The sequence below is a fragment of the Cricetulus griseus genome, chromosome 4 (assembly GCF_003668045.3).
Source record: "Cricetulus griseus strain 17A/GY chromosome 4, alternate assembly CriGri-PICRH-1.0, whole genome shotgun sequence".
In the NCBI taxonomy this organism is placed as follows: domain Eukaryota; kingdom Metazoa; phylum Chordata; class Mammalia; order Rodentia; family Cricetidae; genus Cricetulus; species Cricetulus griseus.
This window is the reverse complement of record NC_048597.1, coordinates 154,275,876-154,295,619: the sequence shown is the minus strand read 5'-3', so window position 1 is coordinate 154,295,619 and position 19,744 is coordinate 154,275,876. Positions and strand designations below refer to the sequence as shown.

Below are 19,744 nucleotides of genomic sequence, written 5' to 3'. Positions count from 1 at the left end.
GCCCAAAACCAGCTTGCTCCAGCTGTGGTGAGCCCATTGCACATGTCTTCCTGGCTCTGTGCTCTATATGAAATATGGCATTGGCTGGCAATGTTTACACCACAGAAATTGGCAGAGGCTAGGAATTGGGGTCTCTTTTTCCAGGAGAGTCAGTTTTGAAGCACCTCCTCCCTGGCACGGATGTGCCCTCATCACTGTGAATCTCTCTATCCTAGTCGTTCTCTGGGTCCTGATTGTCTCTTGTTTGTCTTTGTGTTCTTCAACAATCCAGTCAAGTGTCAGAACAGCTTACACTACTGCTACAGCCCAGACTCTTGGTCCTATCCCTTAAATTCCTGATTTAGTCTCTCATGGTGGTGCTGCTGTCTGAAAACCGAAGTTGGTGGCACAGGCCTAATCTGTCTAATAAGCTACCATCTCAGCGTGGCACTCTTTGGAGAACACAAAAGAGACTCTGCCTCCTGGAAGAGTACCCATTAGAGTGCCCAACAAGGATACTCTAATGAGTACTGACTAACACAGTACTTGAACTAATCTTAAAATCTCTTTGAGGCAGCAAGTGCTATTTTAATCCCCATCTTACGAATAGGGAAATGACTCCAAGGGATAAGTAACTTACATGAGGTCATACCATTCATAAGCAGAGAAACCAGGTTAAAAGAGAGTCTTCCAACACTGGAGCTATGGCCTGGATGGTGCAGATAGTGCTATGCTCAAAGGCCAGAAGAGGTGGAAATCTAGCATCAGTTCTGCATGCTCAGCTGTGCACAGGCTGGACCACATCAGCCCAGGTGAAGGAGGTCTTCTTCCCTGAAGAAGGGGAAGATAATAGGGGCTAGTCACAGCCCTGCCCAGATGCATGCTTTCTCTCCTGCCCTTTACTGAAGTCCCCAGGGCCTTTAAAATGGAAAAACAGCAGAGCAAGAGGGACAAACAAGAGGCAAAGGAGTGATCCGAAGTGAACTGAAGCCTGTGCATGTGGGCACAGCAGCTGTGTCCGCAGAAGGCTTGGAGGGGGCAGGGTCAGTGAGGTGGAGCAAGGGGAACTGGCTGCAGCTGAAGGCTCAAATATTGTGATGAGTGACATCTTCTGCCCGCTGCTGCACATGTGTGGCATGGATGGTACCCAGTAGGTGGGACAATTAGCCTGTATCCCAGGGCACCTGGCTCTACCATCTCTACCCTTCCCACTGTCTTTCTGCAATTAGATTGTTCCGGCTAATAGCTGCCAAGCCACTTTGTTGGAGCTGATGGGTCTATTAATTTCTTGGGGCTAATATGAGAGTAGATGGGAGACTCATTTCTTGACTGGAGCTCAGGGGCTAATTAGTCTATTTGCCAGGTCTCCAGAGGTGAAGACTTGGTTGTCAGATCTGGGTATGGAAAAATCTCTTCTGCCCATGGCTATTGTAGGAGCCTAGTTTGTTGCCTGAGAGAGGCTGAGAAGCTGGGCTGTTTTGAGCAGGTGGCCTTGCTGGTGTGAGGACCAGAGGGACAATAGGATGCTGGGAAAGTTCAGTCTTGTTTCAAACATCCAAATGCTAGCATCCAGCCTGCTTGGTTTTATGTTCCTCCGGTCCAAGTAGAGTTCTTTCTGGCACAGTGGACCATTGGGGAGCCAATTCTACACATTTTGAAGGCAGGAAAACAGGCCCTGGGAGGAGAGAAATTCCTACTGGATTTATGGATTATCAGGACCAGAGAGAAGAAAGTTATGTCCCTAAAGTTCATATTGGGTTTCTGAGGGCTCTTGAGGCTACTTCCTGGTTGATCTGGTTTTCTCAGATTAAAAACAAACGAAAAACACAGTCATGTCCTCATTCTAAAAGACATCACCAGAGTTGGGAAAGATCAAAAATTTAGCATCCGGCTCTAGATTCAAACCTGTGCCACAGCTACCAGCTGTGACCCCAGAAGACAAGCCATTAAAACTGTCTGGGCATGTTTCTTCATTAATAAATAGAAACACTACAATGCCTCCAAAGTATGATGGGAGAATTCAAAGTGACAGAGTAGTGTACATATTACACAACAGGTGTCCTGTAATTATTTCCACCCCCCTTTGTTTGGAAATCCCACAGCATAAGTTTCATCCTCTCACCCTTGTCCCTGTAGAAAGAGGAGGGAAGGGGGATGCCAGGCACGATGTCACCTATAGGTCCCTTTGAGAGGCAATAGGAGATACAGTAGTCACAGGGGAGCTCATCAGTCTTCTGTCGATGCTTGACTAGAAAGAGCAAAGTGCTGATGGAAGATAGTGGCTTTCTCTGCTACTATGGCCAGGAGCAAGGTGCTGAGGTCTGAGAATATAGAAGGTTGTTGCAGGGAGATACATCAGGAAGTAAAAATGCACCTAAAATGTTCAATAAGCAGAGTACTGCAGGCTTCTGTGGGAAGATGCATTTAGGGTTTAGAAGCACAGGGTTGAGGTTTCCGGCTTCTGCATTGTATATAAAACATAGTGTACATGGACCTGATGTGCCATTGCAGAGGAAGAGAAAGCTGTTTCTCTCTTTTGTTGGCATCCTTCCAGAGGTGGAGAGAGGAGCTCTTGCTGATCTACTCTTTGCCACCAGTAAGGCTCACCTGTCATGACCCATAGGTTCATGCATGGTCCTGTTGGCACAGCAGAACTCCCAGCTGCTGGTCTAAGGTGGTCCTGATTGACCTGCCCTTTGTATGCTCCATTTTCTCCAAAGCATAAAGGCAAGTTGCTGGCATCTCTGCATTGCGACTCCAAGCCCTTTTGTTCCATGGGAGTAAGGATGAGGGTCAAGAGGGAGCTAAGTCTTCCATGTTGGAGCACCTGAAAGCCTAGCTCGGGGGGACATAGCAACAGGGCAACTGCAGAGCTCATGAGAGTTTTCCAGGGAAGTTGCTGACGGTGCCTAGGAGAGGTGGCTGTGTGCATCCTTGGGTATGCAGGCAACCATCAGCTATCTTTCATTGGTGCCAACCCAGTTACTCAGCAATGGAAGTGACTTGTCTGGGGTCTAGCCAGCAGAATTATACTGTGTATTGTATATGTGCACAGTATTTATAGATATTATGTAATATAAGGTTTATTATGAACAGCATTCCATTGGACCCTCTCAAAATTGTCAGAATGATGGATTAGTCCACAGTAATATATCTTATACTCAAAAATTGGTTAAGAGAACTTGATGGCTCATGTCAGGACTTGCAAAGTCAAGGCAGGAAGATTGCTGCAAGTTTGAAGCCAGCCAAAATTGATTGAGTGTATATCTTATTTGTGCACATATGTATGTAATGTATGTGGTGTGCACACATGGAGGCCAGATGTCCACTCAGGGTGTCTTCTAGGCTCTCTTCACCTTATTTTTTGATACAGGGACTTTCACTGAAACTGGAACTTTCCAATTTGGCTTGACTGACTGGCCAGTAAGACTCTGAGATCCTCTAACTTCAGCCTTCTCAGGGCTGTGATTAAAGGTGCACGCCACTGTGCCTGGCTTTTTCTGTTTTAACGTGGATGCTGGGAATCCAGACTCAGAGCCTCATGCCTGTACAGCAAATGCTTTAGCAATAGAGCCATATCTCCAGCCCTCTCTGTAAACTCTTTTTAATCACAATAAGATAAAAATAAAAAAGACGATTTAAAAACACAGCAGAGAAATGGAAGGAAAAGTAACACTATGGTGTGCCATCCTCACCGCAACCACCAGAAGTTTCTGTTATTATTCCCATTGGACACAAGAGGAAGCAGCTTAGGAGGCTCAGAAACATCACTGAGGTGGCTCTTGGTTAGAGTAGGGTTTGGATGACAAACTGGTACTACAAGATCTGTCAGTCCTGAAAGGGAGAGGAACATTCCTATTACCATTTCTAGCTGGAAAAGCCAAGGGTGATGCCAAGCCTCACAGTGAGGTAGTGGATTAAGAAGACTAGGGCTTGACTCGTCCCTCTTCCAACTTATTCACTCATCCATGTGTTTAGTTATTCAATAAGCATTTTATATTTCTGCTCCTTTAGTAGTGTGATTTCATTTGGGCTTTCCAATGCCCAGGATTGAAACCAGGGATCATTCATGCCAGGTGAGAACTCCACCACTGAGCTACATGCAGAGCCCTTGGCAAGCATTCATTAAAGGCCTAGTATATACTAGTTCCTTCTCGTCTTGTATCTGTCCTCTCAATGACATTTTTGTTTGTTGGTTAAGGTAGGGTCTCACTACAGCCAAGGTTATCCTTGAACTCACCAGGTAGCACAGGTTAACTTCAAACTTACAGTGAAGTAAGTGCAGACATAAGCCACCATGCTCTCTTCACCAATGAATAAGTGTACAGCTGTTCATGCTGCCATTCTTATTCTTACCTAGATAATTGGGTTTACTGAAGGCAGGCCAAAGCAAAAGAGCCTTGTTTATCTGCCCCTCTTGAAAATGACACAGTTCCCCATTTTCCCTCCCCCTTCTGCTGACAGAACTTCTCTTCACCATGCTACAATCCTAACTCTTTTCTCCCTTCTCATCTCTTCCAAGTCTTTGATTCATTCTTTTCTCACTCTGTCATCCCCCTTCCCTCAAGACCCTCAAGCCTGTATCATGTGCCCCAGTTCTGGTCTAGCCTATTGCTCCTCCATACTGTTCCCCACCCTTCCCTCCTGGGATTTACCCACAGCAGAGCACTGTCCTATGCAGCTCTCAAGTCCAGCAACCTGCAGCCCAATCTGTCCCTTCCCCAAGTCTTCCCATCCTCTCCCCTTGGTCTCCTCAGATTGGCCAGTGGCATGTGGCAGAGGGCCTCAGCATGGACAGCCGCCTCTACGCCTCCAACATCTCCGACAGTCTTTTCAACACCACCCTCGTTGTCACCACCATCCTGGTAAGCGGGGTTTCTCGGGCCTCCAGCTGCAGCTCCCGAGGGTGCCTCCTCCCCAGGCTCTTTGCTCTTGGGCTTACTGGGAAACAGAAGATGGGAATGCTAATCACAGCACAGAGGCCAATTTATGACAGTGTAATTGCACTCCAGTTGCTGTCTCGTATGGAAATGATATCTGATGAGCTGCTGAGCAGCTGGGGCGGAGGGAGAGCATCCACAGTGTGTGGATGCTTCTCCGGGGATCTGGGCGGCTAGGAAAGCTGTTTAGAAACCCCAGAAATGGGATCTTCTGATGAAGGTGGGACTAGCTGGATCCAGTCTCCTGAGACGACCCTCACTCTTTCCCAGCTTTGCTTGGTACCCGCTGTACCTGCTGGATACAAAATCAAGCCATTCCCCTGTCACACCCTCCAGTAGACCCCTTAATGTCCGTGGGTTGCTGCAGCCTTTCCCTTCACTTCCAGATGGTGACAAGAGAGTTCTCGAGGAACCCCTAAGTCAAGAGACCATCTGCCTTTCTACTTGATTCATTTTTATTCAGTAATTATCAGCCTACCTCCCAACCCTGCCCCCTGATGTCTGCCTGGCACTCTGCTCACTCATAAAAACCAAAGATGAGTACAGATTGGTCTGTATCGTCAAAGAAGTTATCACTGAGCAGACAGGCCAAGTCAACTACCTACGGCCAAGGTGTTGCCATCACCCCTATCTCCAAAGAACTCATGTTTCAAAAGATCTATCAGTTAAGCTAACTAAATGTTAATCAATGATTACTTTGCTCTTCCCTACTCTGATTTTAACTAATGAAAAGGGTATTTCCCCACCCAACACAGCATCTCACCAAGGAGAGAGAACTAGCATAGTCATACTGATATCCCTTCAGCCCAGAGCAGAGGCGATATATAGGCTAACTGAGTAGTCTAGCCTCCACTAGATAGATGTCCAAGGTCTGCAAACATGCTCAACTCTCATGGGCTTTCTTTATAAAATAGAAGGGCCTATAGCCCTCCATTATGACCTTCAGGAACTCCCAAGGCTCAGGAAGCCTGGGCTGGAATTACTGATGTATTATAAACAGGGTGAACTAAAAGCCAAGAGAGCAGTGGGAAGCTAGAGCCATGACATGAGGAAAAGGGGAGGGGCCGAGCAACAAGCCTGAGAAAGCAACATTTGCAATGGACTCCTAAAGCCAGGAAGCAGTTACAGAGAATGGGAAAGGAGAATGAAGGGCAGCATTGTTAATGTTTAGAAAATGCTAGAAAACATGGGCTTTCCTGAAAATGGGCATTGGTTGGGAAAGGGAGAGCATAATCCAGAATCAAGTGTCCACAGTGCTTAGGATCTTGTGCTCTAGGCCACTCCTTCTTCTCTTCATTTGGAGATGGGCCACTGAATGTTTCCATTTGTTCACCCAAGAAATATTTATTGGGCACCTCTTTATACTTCTATATGTTCAGTACTCAAGAAATGTCAATGAACCAAACACCAAAAAAATCCCTGGAGCTCCTGTTTCAGTATGGACTATGAGGCAGTAATAAAACGTCAGCAAAGATTGAGTCTCCATTATTCGAAGTGCTTCTGACCCAAAACATTTCAGTTTCAAACGATTCTCAGGTTTGGGAATACTTGCATAGACATTACTAGTTGAACACCTCTAATGAGCAATTCTAGACCCTGGAACACCTGGTAGGGTACTGTCAGCACTCAAAATGCTTCAGATTCTGAAGTAGCTCAGGTGTGGCATTGGTTTAGGGCTGCTTAACCTCTACCCAAATCGTGCATGCCTTAGAAGGTAGTCTGGGAGCAATGGGCAGGGTCGGTTCCCAGATGGTCAGGTGTGGCCTCCCTAAGGAGGCAGAGTCTGAGTGGAGGTGAGACACAGGGGAGGGGCCACCCACAGTTGCCTGGAAACAGCTGGAGTGAACCAGTGGGAACTGCAGATCTAGGTTCCCAGGTTTTGGGCTCTCCTGCCTCAGCTCTTACTCTGCTCACCCAAGCCACTTAGAATGCCAGGAAGACTAGAGGAAGGTGGTGTCTCCTATCCAGCTGAGAACTGGGGACAACCCGACTTTGCTACATTAGTGGAGAGATACAGGGTGTGGCTGCAGGGCTCTCCTTCCAGCTGTCTTTTCTACTCTTCAGTCTGTCCCCTCGCATCAGTCTCTCCGCCCATGCCCTAGCCCAGAGTTCAGCCCCCTCCTGTGCCTCTTTGTCCTTAATCGTCCATGGAGTCCTCCCAGGCCCCCTTCCCACTTGCTGTGTTTGTTTCCCGAGCACACTCAAAATTGTCCTGTCACTTCCTTCCTGCCCCTCTGACCAGACACATTTTCTCATAGTTATTTGACTCCCTTCATGAATGGGAGTACCTCAAATATTGGGGTGCCTGACACACAAAGGAACTTGAGAATTGGAGTCTGAATGTGGAAATACCTTTGAACAGGATTCAAGGAAGGAATTTTGAGAAATCAGTTAATAGCTAAGAAAAGTGGGGACAGGAGACAGGGAACCTGCTAGACTGTGTGTGTGTGTGTGTGTGTGTGTCTGTGTGTGTGTCTGTGTGTCTGTTTGTGTGTGTTTGCCTATCAATGTGTGCCTGTGTATTTGTGTTCCTGTGTATGTGTGTTTCTGTGTATGTGTGTGCTTGTGTATTTGTGTGTACATCTGTGTATGTGTGTGTGCCTGTGTATGTGTGTATGTATTCCTGTGTATATGTGTGTGTGTCTGTGTCTGTGCCCGTGTGTGTGTCTATGTATGTGTGTGCTTGTGTGTGTGCCTCTGTGTGTGTGTCTGTGCATGTGTGTGCACATGCCTGTATGTATATGTACCTATGTGTATGTGTGTGCCTCTGTGTGTGTGTGTGTGTGTGTGTGTGTGTGTGTGTGTGTGTATCTGTGTATTTGTGTCCATATCAACACAGGAGGTTTGGAGAAGCTGGATGCTGGCAGTAAACTCCTGTGTGAGGCTAGTTCAAAGGAAACCAAAGTCAACATTGGTTTGTTTCTTGGGCAAATGGGGCTGAGGTGGCCCATCCAAACCAAAAACTCCCACTAGGAACAAACGTGCTAATTCTAGCCCTATGTGACCATTCATAAATTCTCCCTGCAAATGGTGATCCTGAGCAATTTATCCCTTAAAATTTGGGACATACCCACCGTGTCTCACTCCTGCCAGGAACACTTGGGATTAGCCACAGTTGCCATCTTCAGAACCCATTTTCTGTGCTGGGTCCCGAGTTAGTCACATAGCTGTATGGTCACCCTAGGTCTTCCCAGCACCCCTGCTGATGACAAGCCAGCATCCAGCCTCCCTCATTTTCCAAAGTGCTAATGAGCTGCAGGCCTGCTGATACTTTGGCCGTCCAACACCTCTCTTCCATCCAAGATGAGCTTTTACTTGGAGCATGACAGTGGATTTCAAGGGAACTTGAGAGTAGAGCATAAGGAAAGGAGAATTCATGACATTCTTAGAAGAATTAGAACATACTCTGGTGCTAGAGTAGAAACAAACCCTCAGCCATGTGCTATCCACAATGCTAGAGGCCCTTCTCACTCTTTTAATCAGCAGTTATCTCGGGGATGACAATGAGGGGAAGGGAGAGCCTCATTGTCCCTTTCTGAGAGCTGCACAGCCTCACGCCTCATCATCCATCGAGTGTGAGGAGGAAGCATTGGGTGCTTTTCACAGGTGCCTTGGCCTGAGCATTGGGATGATTCTAAGAAGTACATTGGTGTCAGAAGAAATGCGACTCTAAGGTTAAGATGCATTAGATGAAAGATGGACTAGAGATGAGTGAGGCATGGAGAGGACCCTGAGCTGAAGACAGACTATGTGGTAGGCAAGGAGACTAACTTGTCTCATTGCCATGACAGTGGACTTGATCACAAGTGGAGCCACACACCACCTTCAACCCAGAGTTCACACCCTGACAGACATACAACCTGCTCCTGTTGTGACAGTCCCTCTTCATGCTTCTCAAAACTGCTCTCCCCATCCCGGGGTCTCTGGCCTGCCTAGCCCCCCATCCTTCTGTGCAGAAGCTCCCTCTGGCTTGACACAGCATCTCAACCTCAAAGCGCATCCTCCTGCTGCGATGCTTAGCTATTTCTGCCCCCAGTGGCAGGGCGGTGGCGTGGAAGAACAGACACGTCTAATTCCTATGTGCACCTTTCACTCTCTGCTCCCTGTCACACCTGGCTCCTGTGCAGTTCTGCAGACCCACATGTGGCACTCGTGTTGAGTGTTTACTCCTACATGCCCCCCCATCTTTGGCACAACTCAGGCTGGCACTGGCTGGCACCAGTTTTCCTCTTCTCTGTATCAGTGTTTGCACCATGCCCCAGACCTCTTCCCTACTTTGTCTCCACCCACTGCTTCCTGGAATCTGGGCCCACAGGTGATCTCCTCTCCCCACCCCCACATTCTGCCCTCTCCAACCTCCCATTGCCTCTCCATCTGCCTCCTCCAATCGCAGGAATTCCTCCTCACCTATCTGTCATCACACACATGCCCTTTGTCCATTCCCATCTTTAAAGGAGGCCATCATCACACTGCCTAACACTGCTATCATCCCACAGGGAATTACAGATGGCATACACGCTTGGGGACCCTTCCAACCTGTTCTTTGTGGAGAAGAGCTGCAGCTTGGAGGGGAGGTGTGACTTTGAGGTAGAGAGTCTCTTTGTAAGGATAACCCGGTACTCCACCTCACAGCTTCTCCAGTTGGTCCATAGGCTCCTCTAAGCATTTATGCCCCGATTCGTGTAGTCCTACATGCCTTCCATGCCTGCCTGGAAAACTCCTGTGTCCATGGTCCAGCAGCATCTCACAGCCCTGCTCCATCTCTGGGTGGGAATGGCCATGTTATCCTTCTTCAGACTCCTTCCCCTGGACTTTCAGACCCCTGCCTGCATTCCTCATTTTTAGCCTCTGGTTGCTGGTGTTGTTATGCTACATGGCTTCACTTTCCAATGTAAGATTAGGTCCCCTTGAGGGTGTGGTCCTCCATCACTCTTAGCCAGTCCTGCATCAATTCTTCCCCACAGTGCCCTATATGGTGAGGCCTTGCCATTGCCAGCATGTTTAATCTCCATTTGTTTCCCCACCACATAGACTGCCACCATATCAAACCCAGTATGCCTCTTTCCTGCCCAGCCATCCATAACCAGCGTGGCATCATCTTTTTTGCCCAGCCATCATGTCTAATGTGACATCATCATCTTTCCTGCCCAACCATCCCCGGTCAATGTGACATCACCATCAGTCATCTATCCAGAAACCAAGGATCTTAGGATCCCTGTTTTTTGCAACTGATACGCATCCAGGCATTGCAACGGACCTACCTTTGACTTTACATTCTTCCATCTCTACAGTCTAGCCTGAGCCACACATGCTCAGGCTCCTGTGACGTATCGAGAGAAAACCCATCCCTGCCCTGAATGCTTCTTGTCAGCATTTAGTATTCTTTACTCGGTTTTGTGTCTTCAAAACCCAAGATGCTCCTCCATTACATCTCATCTGTCATAAAATATCCTCATCCAAGCATCCAGACCCACATTTAGCCTCATTCATCTCTATTTCTTTTTTTAACCCTTTCTGCACAACCCATGTGCCAATTACACTGGAGATGCCCAATGGGCCACACCCCTTCTCACATGGAAAGGCGTCTGAACATGCCCTTCCCCAGCCCATACTGGCCCAATCCCCACCTTTTTGTCTGCCAGTGTTTCCACATCTCTCTGCCAAGAACCCAGTGTGGATCTCCCTTCCTTCTCTGTGGCACTCCTTTCCCTAGACATCTCACCAGAGTGGCCTACCTGCTTCCCAGTGCTCTCTGTCTTGGGGTACAGTTGTTTGTTTATGGACATTGTCTTTTTAAACTTTTAAAGGGGATGTCACTATGTAAACCAGGTGGACCTCTGCCTCACTGAGATTTGCCTGCCTCTTTCTCCTGAGTGCTGCTGGAGGCATGTGCAGGACACCTGGTTTTTCTTTTGAAACAATATTTATTTTAGTATGACTTTTTCCGCTAACTTTCAGATGCTTGGGAGTGTTTTATTATAATTGCTGATGTATGTAGGTTATATATACTAATGTGCTATACTCTTTTACATGCAAGCATGCACGCATTGTGCTTGACCAAGCCCCCTCCCTTCCACCTTCCCTCTGCTAACTTTTCCTTGATGCCCTGGTCAAATTTCAGATCATTCTTTTTGTTTATCACTTTCCAGTGCTGACAAAACAACAACAGCAAAACATGTGATCCATTTCTTTCTGAATTGGAGTTATTTCTTAACATGGTAACCTCAAGTTCCAACTTTTTTTTTTATCAAATGACAGGATTTTATTCTGCCTTATGGCCAAGTAGTACTCCTGTGGGTGCATCATTTAAAAAAAAAAACCCATTCACCATGTCTATATTCTTACGTAGCCTGCTATCTAAAAAGTATTTTTGTATTCCTTAGCAATAGGTCTGTGGAGAAAAACCAAAATGAGAGAGGAGAGGGGAGGCCAGATGATGGCTTCCAGTGGTGTAAAGGGCTTCACCTTGGCCTTCTATGCAGTGGGACTCATGTATGTTTCTGATATGAGAATGTCCTTGAAGGAACACTTTGGGGAGTGCAGAGAAGAGGAGAGCTAATCACCACCTCTAAGGCAGCATGTTACCTACGCTATATCCCTCCTCCTTTCTCATCAAGTCCCTGACCTCCTGTGTCCAGCCCTACCCATCCCACATGGCTGCAACACCAGGGCTAAGATGAGAATGACAGCTGCCCAGTTTTGCTGCAGGAAAACCCGTACTTAATGCTGAAGGGGAACCACCAGGAGATGGAAGGCAATGACCGCTACGAGGGCTTCTGTGTGGACATGCTCAAGGAGTTGGCTGAGATCCTACGGTTCAACTACAAGATCCGCCTTGTCGGGGATGGTGTGTACGGCGTGCCTGAAGCCAACGGCACCTGGACAGGCATGGTTGGGGAGCTGATTGCTCGGGTAAGGAGTCCAGTGGTCTGTACTTGTGTGTGGGGGTGGGGTGGGGGAGTGATGGAGGCATGGTATGTTTTTCCTGCCTCACTTACTGGGTCCATCATTCTTAGATTTGTCTATCAGCTAGAGGAAGCTCTAGTGAGCTGGCATGGAGCCAGACACTAATGCTATGCTTTGATGACTATGACTGCTGTGACTCCTGCTCCAGGGTTCTTCTCACCCAGCACTGGAGCAAGTTGGATTTGGACTTTGGGTTCTATTTTTAGGTAAACTCTGTGGTTTTTGTTTGTTTGTTTGTTTGCTCTGATGGTTTGGTTGCTCATTGACACTCCCTTGTCAAAGCTTGAACAGGCCCTGGGAGAGCAGAGGATACCTACACCAGCTGACTTGATGTGGTGAGATATACAGGAAATGTGGTAATACCAGGAGCTAAAGCTGGAGTGTCAGAGGTGTGGGTCACAGTGGTGGTTAATTTGTTATTTCCTGTGTTGTTTCCCCATCATAAATGTCTGTTTGCAGACCAAGAGCCAAGATACACCTGCATGTGCTGTCAGTTTTCAGGGCAAATGGGTGACTTGTTTAGAATTCCAGTGAGCATCATAGAATGCCAGTCTTCTGTTAGGTTAAAGCAAGGGCATGGAAGATTCTTCTGGGGAGGGGGCAGGCTTGTTTTACTTGTATATACTATCAACAACTGTAAAAATTAATGAAACTGATGCTAGTTTACTGTCCATGTTTCTACAGCTGAATTTTAATAGCCAGGACAGGCAAAGAGGACTAAATGCAGGTAGCACAGGTCTTGGTCCCTATGTGAGCTTGAACCCCCATCTCCTCTCTGTGCTTTCCTCCTGTGACCTCCCAGCATGCACTCATGATCCAGGGGCTCTCCATGCAGCATCTCTGGTCTCCTGGGAATATTTCTCTCCACTATGTGCCGACCCCACTTCACATATGAGCAGTCTGAAGCTTTGTGAGCTTAATGGCTTTGTTAAAAGTTATACTGTGTTAGTTAGTCCTGGGATTCAAGCCCAGATCCCTTTCTTCATTGAATGGTACTCATGTGCTACCCAGAGGTGTTTCCATCTGTGATGATGGCCCTGTAAGGTTATATTGCCTGGTGATATCATAGCTGTCTTACTTTGCACAATACATATGGTGGGGGTCTTATAAGATTATATTGATTAGTGACATCATAGGTATCTTGTATACTCTATGATGTTTACATCATGACAAAAATCACCTAATGACTCATTTCTCAGAACAACTATCTCCAAGATAATTTTTGTATGACTATAATAAGACTTTAATCCTTTCTTTGTGCCAAACGTAGGCTATAACATTTTTTAAAATCCCTGTCTTTGAGACTATAAATACTACTTAGATTGTTGAGACAGTAGTTCCCGCCGATGACTGCAAAGAGTTCTGTGTAAGTGAGAGTGCAGAAGAGGTATTTAAGAGCTAATGAAGGAGATTGCTGAGGGTCAGACCAGGAAGCATAGACAGCATCTTCAGTGTCCCAGTAGGGTAAACCTCAAGCAAGGAATTGTGAGGTTCAGAGTGACCCTGTTTAAAAGTAAGGTCTTGCTCATAGCTTAAGGCTGGGGATGGAAGGCCAGTGGGTCAACAGAGGCTTCAGCAAGGTCCCAGGATGTGGCAGTTTGAATAAGAATGCCCCCCATAGGCTCATATATTTGAATACTTGATTCCCAGTTGGTAGAACTCTTTGGAAAGAATTAGAAGATGTGGCTTTGTTGGAGATGTGTCACTGGGATGCAGTTTGAGGAAGCCCACACCATTCCCAGCTCTCTCTCTCTCTCTCTCTCTCTCTCTCTCTCTCTCTCTCTGTCTGTCTGTCTCATGTTTGTAAATCAACTGTGAGCTCCCAGCTCCTGACCCAGTGCCATGCCTGCTTGCCTGATGCCATGCGCCCAACCATTGTAGTCATGGATCTAACGCTTTGCAACACAAGCCCCTATTAAACACTTTCTTCTATAAGTGGTGTCTCTTCAAAGAAATAGAAAAGTAACTAAGACACCAGCATCTTATGGGTATGATCCACCCTGTCTGGTAACAGACAGGCATTTGATGCTTTACTCTACAGTTCCAGAGCCTGTAACACTCATATTGGGTCTTACCCATGAAGGCTCAACTTTGCAGTTAGCCCACAGCTGTCTGAAATGTCAAGCCTTTTCTTTGCCTCTCAATGTCCTTGGTCACCTTGAGCACAGCTCTTTAGCCTCCACAGGCTGCCTTGTGTCTGGCAAGAAGACTTCAGGGATGGAAGAGTCACTTTACAGCCGTCTCCTTATTAGCCCCCTAATGAGCTGTGACATGGGCTGGCAGAGAGGGAGAAGATCCTGGGACTCAAGGACATGCATCTACATACTGAGTAACTTGGGCTATCAGGCAGGGATCTTAAAATTCACCCCAGCTTCTCTTCCAACAAAAACAGTGCTGGGTCCATCTCATCAAAACTTGGGGACATCATATTATGTAACCAGTCCATTAGCTCAATGACCATTTGTGTAATACTGCCCTCTCCTCTAGACACCTGAGGATCAGGAAACAACATAAGCATGGACACTGCCTGTATAATTCCTATAACTAGGTAGTGAGGCAGAAAGTCATGACTAACCATATGTGTATATAATTGTGTAGTATGGTAAGTTCAAGGGAGGCAGAGTACATGGAATTAAGAGAGAGCATCTAAAGAGAATGGGTCTGGTCTGCTCTGCTTTGGAGAGGTGGGACCCTGATGGGTGCTAGCTAGCTTCCCTGGGGAGATGTCTGGACTACCCTCTGGAGAATAAGTAGTAACTTCTGGGTAAGAAAGAAAGATCTCTTCTGGCGAAAAGGGATCTAGATGCCATTGGTGCTGACCCTGGGCAGAAATGGGCCATGTCAGACCTCACCTTCCCCAGGTTCTACCAAGATGCTCCCCAAGGATATAAGAGATCTAGGCCAAAGTCTATCTTCAAAGATATTGCCCCAGATGACACTGTTAGGGCTTTTGAATTTCCACATTGGATGAGACCTTAGAGAAAATGCTATCAAATCTATGTCTTACACAGATAAGGAAGTGCAGGCTCAGAGAAGTCAAGTGATATAGGTAATACGTTCACAGTCTGGGCTGTCTAATTTCAGTCCTCATGATGTGGGAGAGCTCAGATCTTGGTGACATCTGGGTGTAAACAAAGATTTCAACGTCCACTTGCCAGCTGTGTGTCCTATAGTGAGTTACTCAGTCCTTTCCACTGTTGCTTCACTGTGTCAGTGTTCAACTGGAAGGAACTTTTTGTGAAAAGTTACACACACACACACACACACACACACACACATTGGACATACAGGAAGTATTTGCATTGTCTTGTGCCAGCCACTCTGAAAAACAGGCTAAAGCTAAGGCCAGAGCTTGTCTGCTAATTTCAGAGTATAATTCCACGGAAGCATGAGGAAGGGGTAAGGATTGTCGGGCAGGAAGGGAACAAGCAACATGACAGAGTGTGTTAAAGGGACAGCCACCCGTGGTTGGGTACCACAGTGGGTGCTTCAGATGAAACTGTTTCTCAGCAAACTGTACACAGCTGGGAGAGGGACAAGTGCATGTCAGTCCCAGTTCTCACCGCCTGGGACTCATATTACAGGACATCACCTCTTCCCCTCTTCGGTCTGTGCACCAGTACCATAGGTGCCATTGAAGGAGCTGGATTCCTAGGCACCAATGGCGGGGCTGAAGGGTAGGATCCATTTAGGTGGATGATCTGGTGAGTGGGGTGAGCCTGACTATGAGTCCTCACTGTCTTTAAGCCTGCCTGAAGCTGATGAGCCCTGAAGATTTAGACACAACATGGTCCAGCATGTCCACATATCTCAGCTGCCTTAGGAGGCCTCAGAACTGGAACCCAGACACATAGTATGAAGAGTGAGGGTCAGCAAGGGGGCAGACACGAGACAGCTGAGAATACCACAGTGATGTGGCCCCAACCACCAAGTCAGTGGTAGCCTCCTGCTGAGCGCCCTCCAGGGGGAAGGAGAGGCCTTTTTGAGTGGCTGTAAGGTAGCTGCTGTAGAGTCGCCTTTCAGGAGGGAGGTTAGGAATGGTGACAGGGATTCCTCTGCACTAAACAAACTCAAGGATAAGCAGAAGCTGGTTTGGCCCAGGAAGGTGTTCTGGAGCCATTTTGGTACATCAGGCTGAAGGGATGAGGTGTTGGGTGTCTATGGACAGGGCTGTCTTCCACATAGCCCTAGACAAAAAAGCTAAGTCAGTGCAGCTGAAAGTTCAGCAAAGGGGGAAATGGTGTGGCATCAAGGGATCACACAAGGCGAGTGGGACTCACTCCAGAATCTCAGGGCTTTTATAGTGAAAAATATAGTAGCTACCTGCACAGATGAATGAGATGGAGAGGCAGGGTTATCTCTGGTGATGGCCTTAAAGCCTTGGCCTGTTGTCACCTCCTAGCATAAGGCATTGCCAGGGCTAGTTGTAGGCACTTAAACACATTTCCTGTATATATGTGCCAGTCAGCCCAGTATGGCTTTCATGTAGATACCATTAGCATGGAGTATGTTGTAAATGAAAACAGAAATTCACAGACACAGGGCCAGAGGGACAGCACCCAGTCAGGACTGAGTCTGAGTGTAGGAGGTGAGGGTGGCTGTTTGGAGAACTTTGAGTTTGTATTTGTTTTGCCCTAGTCAGCCATCCTCTGGCCCTGCTTGGGGAAAGGTAGGCACATTCATCAGAGGGAGCACCCCCATCTCGCTTCATGGTTCAGAACAAAGTACCCCGTTGGCATGCGGCCTCGTGTTGGCAGAATGGCACATTTAGGTTCAAAGAGAAAAGAGCTTTGCAAGGCTTAGATTCAAGGCTCATAAGCCTGGGACATCAAATAGCTCTTACCAATGACATTTTGACGAATTAAGTGTAAATGAAGCTGAAATGCCTCATTCCATCTCTCCTCCTGAGAAGGGACTTTTCCAGAGACCCAGAGAGGTGGCTGTCCGTGGCCTCAATCCACTGGGAAGATTGGCCAGAGACATTTTGCTGAACTGAAAGAAAATTCAAATAGTCCCCTGAGATCACTCTCTACCTTGAAGCCAGAGACTATTTTAACTGCAAATAGGTCATAGAATTGTACTCAGCATTCTTTAACAGAAAAAAAAAATTGATCCAGGGCCCCCAGATGAGTGTGCCACTCGCTCTCTATCCCTGTGGCAGCCATGATGTGGTAGGGGGCCATTTTGCTTAGCTCTCTCCATGAAGGTTTGCTTTCCACATTGACTTGAATCAGGTAGAGGTGGCCTTGAATTATAACTCCACACTTCATTCATTCATCAAAATGCCTACTTTCTGTCAAGAACTGCTTAAATATGAAGAATTACCTGTAAAGGGTTTGGAATCTATTCAAAGAGGTAGACGAGAAAACTAAGAATTACTGTATGGTGTGACATATGATATATTGATAATAGCTGTAAGACTATGTCATAAAGATAATGACGGCTAACACATGACATGTTTCCAATGGAGTTGGGGAATGAGATTCACGCTTGTTAGGCACACTGTGCCACTAAATGACACCCTGAGTTCACTAACTTGAACTTTATCTTTTGGGGTATATGGTGGTAGTGGTGGTGGTGGTGTGTGTGTGTGTGTGTGTGCATGCCAGCAACTATGTGAGTATGGATATGGGAGGTTAAGACGACAGACTTCAATTGTCAGCCTTTCAGATTCTCTCTTGTTCACTGCTGCATGCCCAAAGCTCGTTTGTCTGTGAGCTTTTGGTGCTCTCCTGTCTCCCTGCAGGGTGCACTGGGGCTACAGATACACATGACGCTGCTCTGCCTGGCTTTTTACTTGCCTGTGTTAACCAAATCCCCACAATAACTGAATGTCCAGATGAAAAAACTCACAAAATAGCTGAGGAACTTAAGCAACTCACATGGGTAGTGTGATAGGTCTGGCAAAGTATGAACAAGGTGTGGTGGTGGGTCAGGGAAGGGCACACAAAGGCAATGACACCTGAGCAGTGTAGAAGAGTCTGTGCTCATCTGGTTTCATGTGCTGTGGTTTCAGACACCCATTGTAAACCAGGGGTCTGAAAATACAAAATACAAAATTCCAGAAAAAAATTATTCACAAATTTTAACTTGTGTGCCATTATGGACAGTATGATAAAAATCTCACCTGTGTGTCCTAGTTGACTATGAGATGAATCATCTTTTTGCTTAGTGTATCCACACTGTATATGCTACCCACCCCTTAGTCACTAACAGTCATCTAGGTTATAAAACTGTCTATCAAGCATGCCAATGCTAGCATTCCTGTTGCCTTTATCCCCTTATTTTACTTAATAATGTCCCCAAAGCACATCAGTAGTGGCACTGGCAATTCAGATGTGTCAAAGATAAGTCTTTTCATATAATACTCCCTATGGTAAGTGAGCAAAACTCTCAACTTAATAAGGAAAAAACATTGCATTTTGTGCTTGCTAAGATCTATGGTAAGAATCAACCATATTTTGTGTGACTGTGAAGGAGGAAAAAGATGAAGGGTAGTTTTGTTCTTTGTACCTCAAGCTGCAAAAGTTACAATCATAGTATGTTATGGATGCTAAGTGGAGCTGATAAAACATTGTGGGGTTTGGAATTCAGCACTCTTTCAGGCATCTGATGAATGTCTTAGTATGTACTCTTAGCTAAGAGGTGGATAGTGGGGGAATCAAGAAGGATCATATTGGTAGAAAGGACATTCTAGGTATAGTGGATGCTGTGATTCATTTAGTACCACTCTCTTGGCTCTGAACAACCATGATCAGGCATAAGAAGAGACATATAGGAATATGTTATATTCAGGAGCCAGTTGTGATAGGATCCTTGGTTTGTGTTTGTAAACAATGTTCAGACAGCTGTGGAAGATACTGACTGAAGAATGAGCATTGTTTTAGTTAGGGTTTCTATTGCTGATACAAAACACCATGGCCAAAAGGCAAGTTGGGGAGGAAAGGGTTTATTTAGCTAACTCTTTAGCATTGCTGTACATCACTGAAGGAAGTCAGGGCAAGAACTCAAACAGGGCAGGATCCTGGAGACAGGGACTGATACAGAGACCATGGAGGCGAACTACTTACTGGCTTGCTTCCCATGACTTGCTTAGCCCACCTTCTTATAGTACCAAGGACCAGCAGTTCAGGGATGGCACCACCCATTGTGGACTGGGCCCTTGCCCATTGATCACTGAATGAGAAACTGCCTTACAACTGGATCTCACGGAGGCATTTCCTCTGATGATTCTACCTTGTGTCAAGTTGACACACAAAACCGCCCAGTATACAGGAATTCAGTTTATTGTACTCAGAGAGGAATGGCAACTTGACTTTGGTCCAGAGGTTACTCAGCAGGGGAGAAGATGGATACCATGTACGCATCCTTTCATTAGAGAGATACCCTGTGATTCAGGAAGATGACATATACCTGAACTAAGCAAAGCTGAGGATGCCTGAGAGTAGAGGAATTTCAACCTTTAGATCTAAAACCTAGTAAGCAGGGGGAAGCTTCTGCTTCCTGTCAATTTATGGGCATGAGTTAAGGCTGTCCTGCCTCTCAGGGGAAGATGAATGAGCAGACTGACCCAGAAAACACTTTCTGGAATGCTTCCTATTGTGCGTGCCAAGTGTGGCCCCACTTGCAAACCATGAAGCCCTGGAAAGAGAAGCAGTCCATTTTGCTTTTGCTTAATTCATTATCCATAGACAGTTGGGTAAGGGAGCTAAAGGGCTGGGGTCATGAACTACATCTTGGACCACAAATACCTTCTATTTCCCTTCCCCACCCAGGCCTCCCTGAATGGCACTGTCTCATTTGAATTCTCTAGATGCTGTTTTAGGGCACTCAAGTCCTTTCAGGTATACTTGATTAAA

General features: G+C 46.5%; 1 protein-coding gene across 1 annotated transcript in view; it reads left to right on the top strand.

Annotated features, from left to right (window-relative positions):
- Nucleotides 1-19,744, top strand: part of Grik4 (glutamate ionotropic receptor kainate type subunit 4) — a 290,512-nt gene that overhangs the window by 210,770 nt on the left and 59,998 nt on the right. The window contains exons 10-11 of the mRNA XM_027412199.2: nt 4,737-4,844; nt 11,628-11,831. Coding sequence (XP_027268000.2) covers nt 4,737-4,844; nt 11,628-11,831 — 312 coding nt within the window. The remainder of the gene's footprint in view (nt 1-4,736; nt 4,845-11,627; nt 11,832-19,744) is intronic.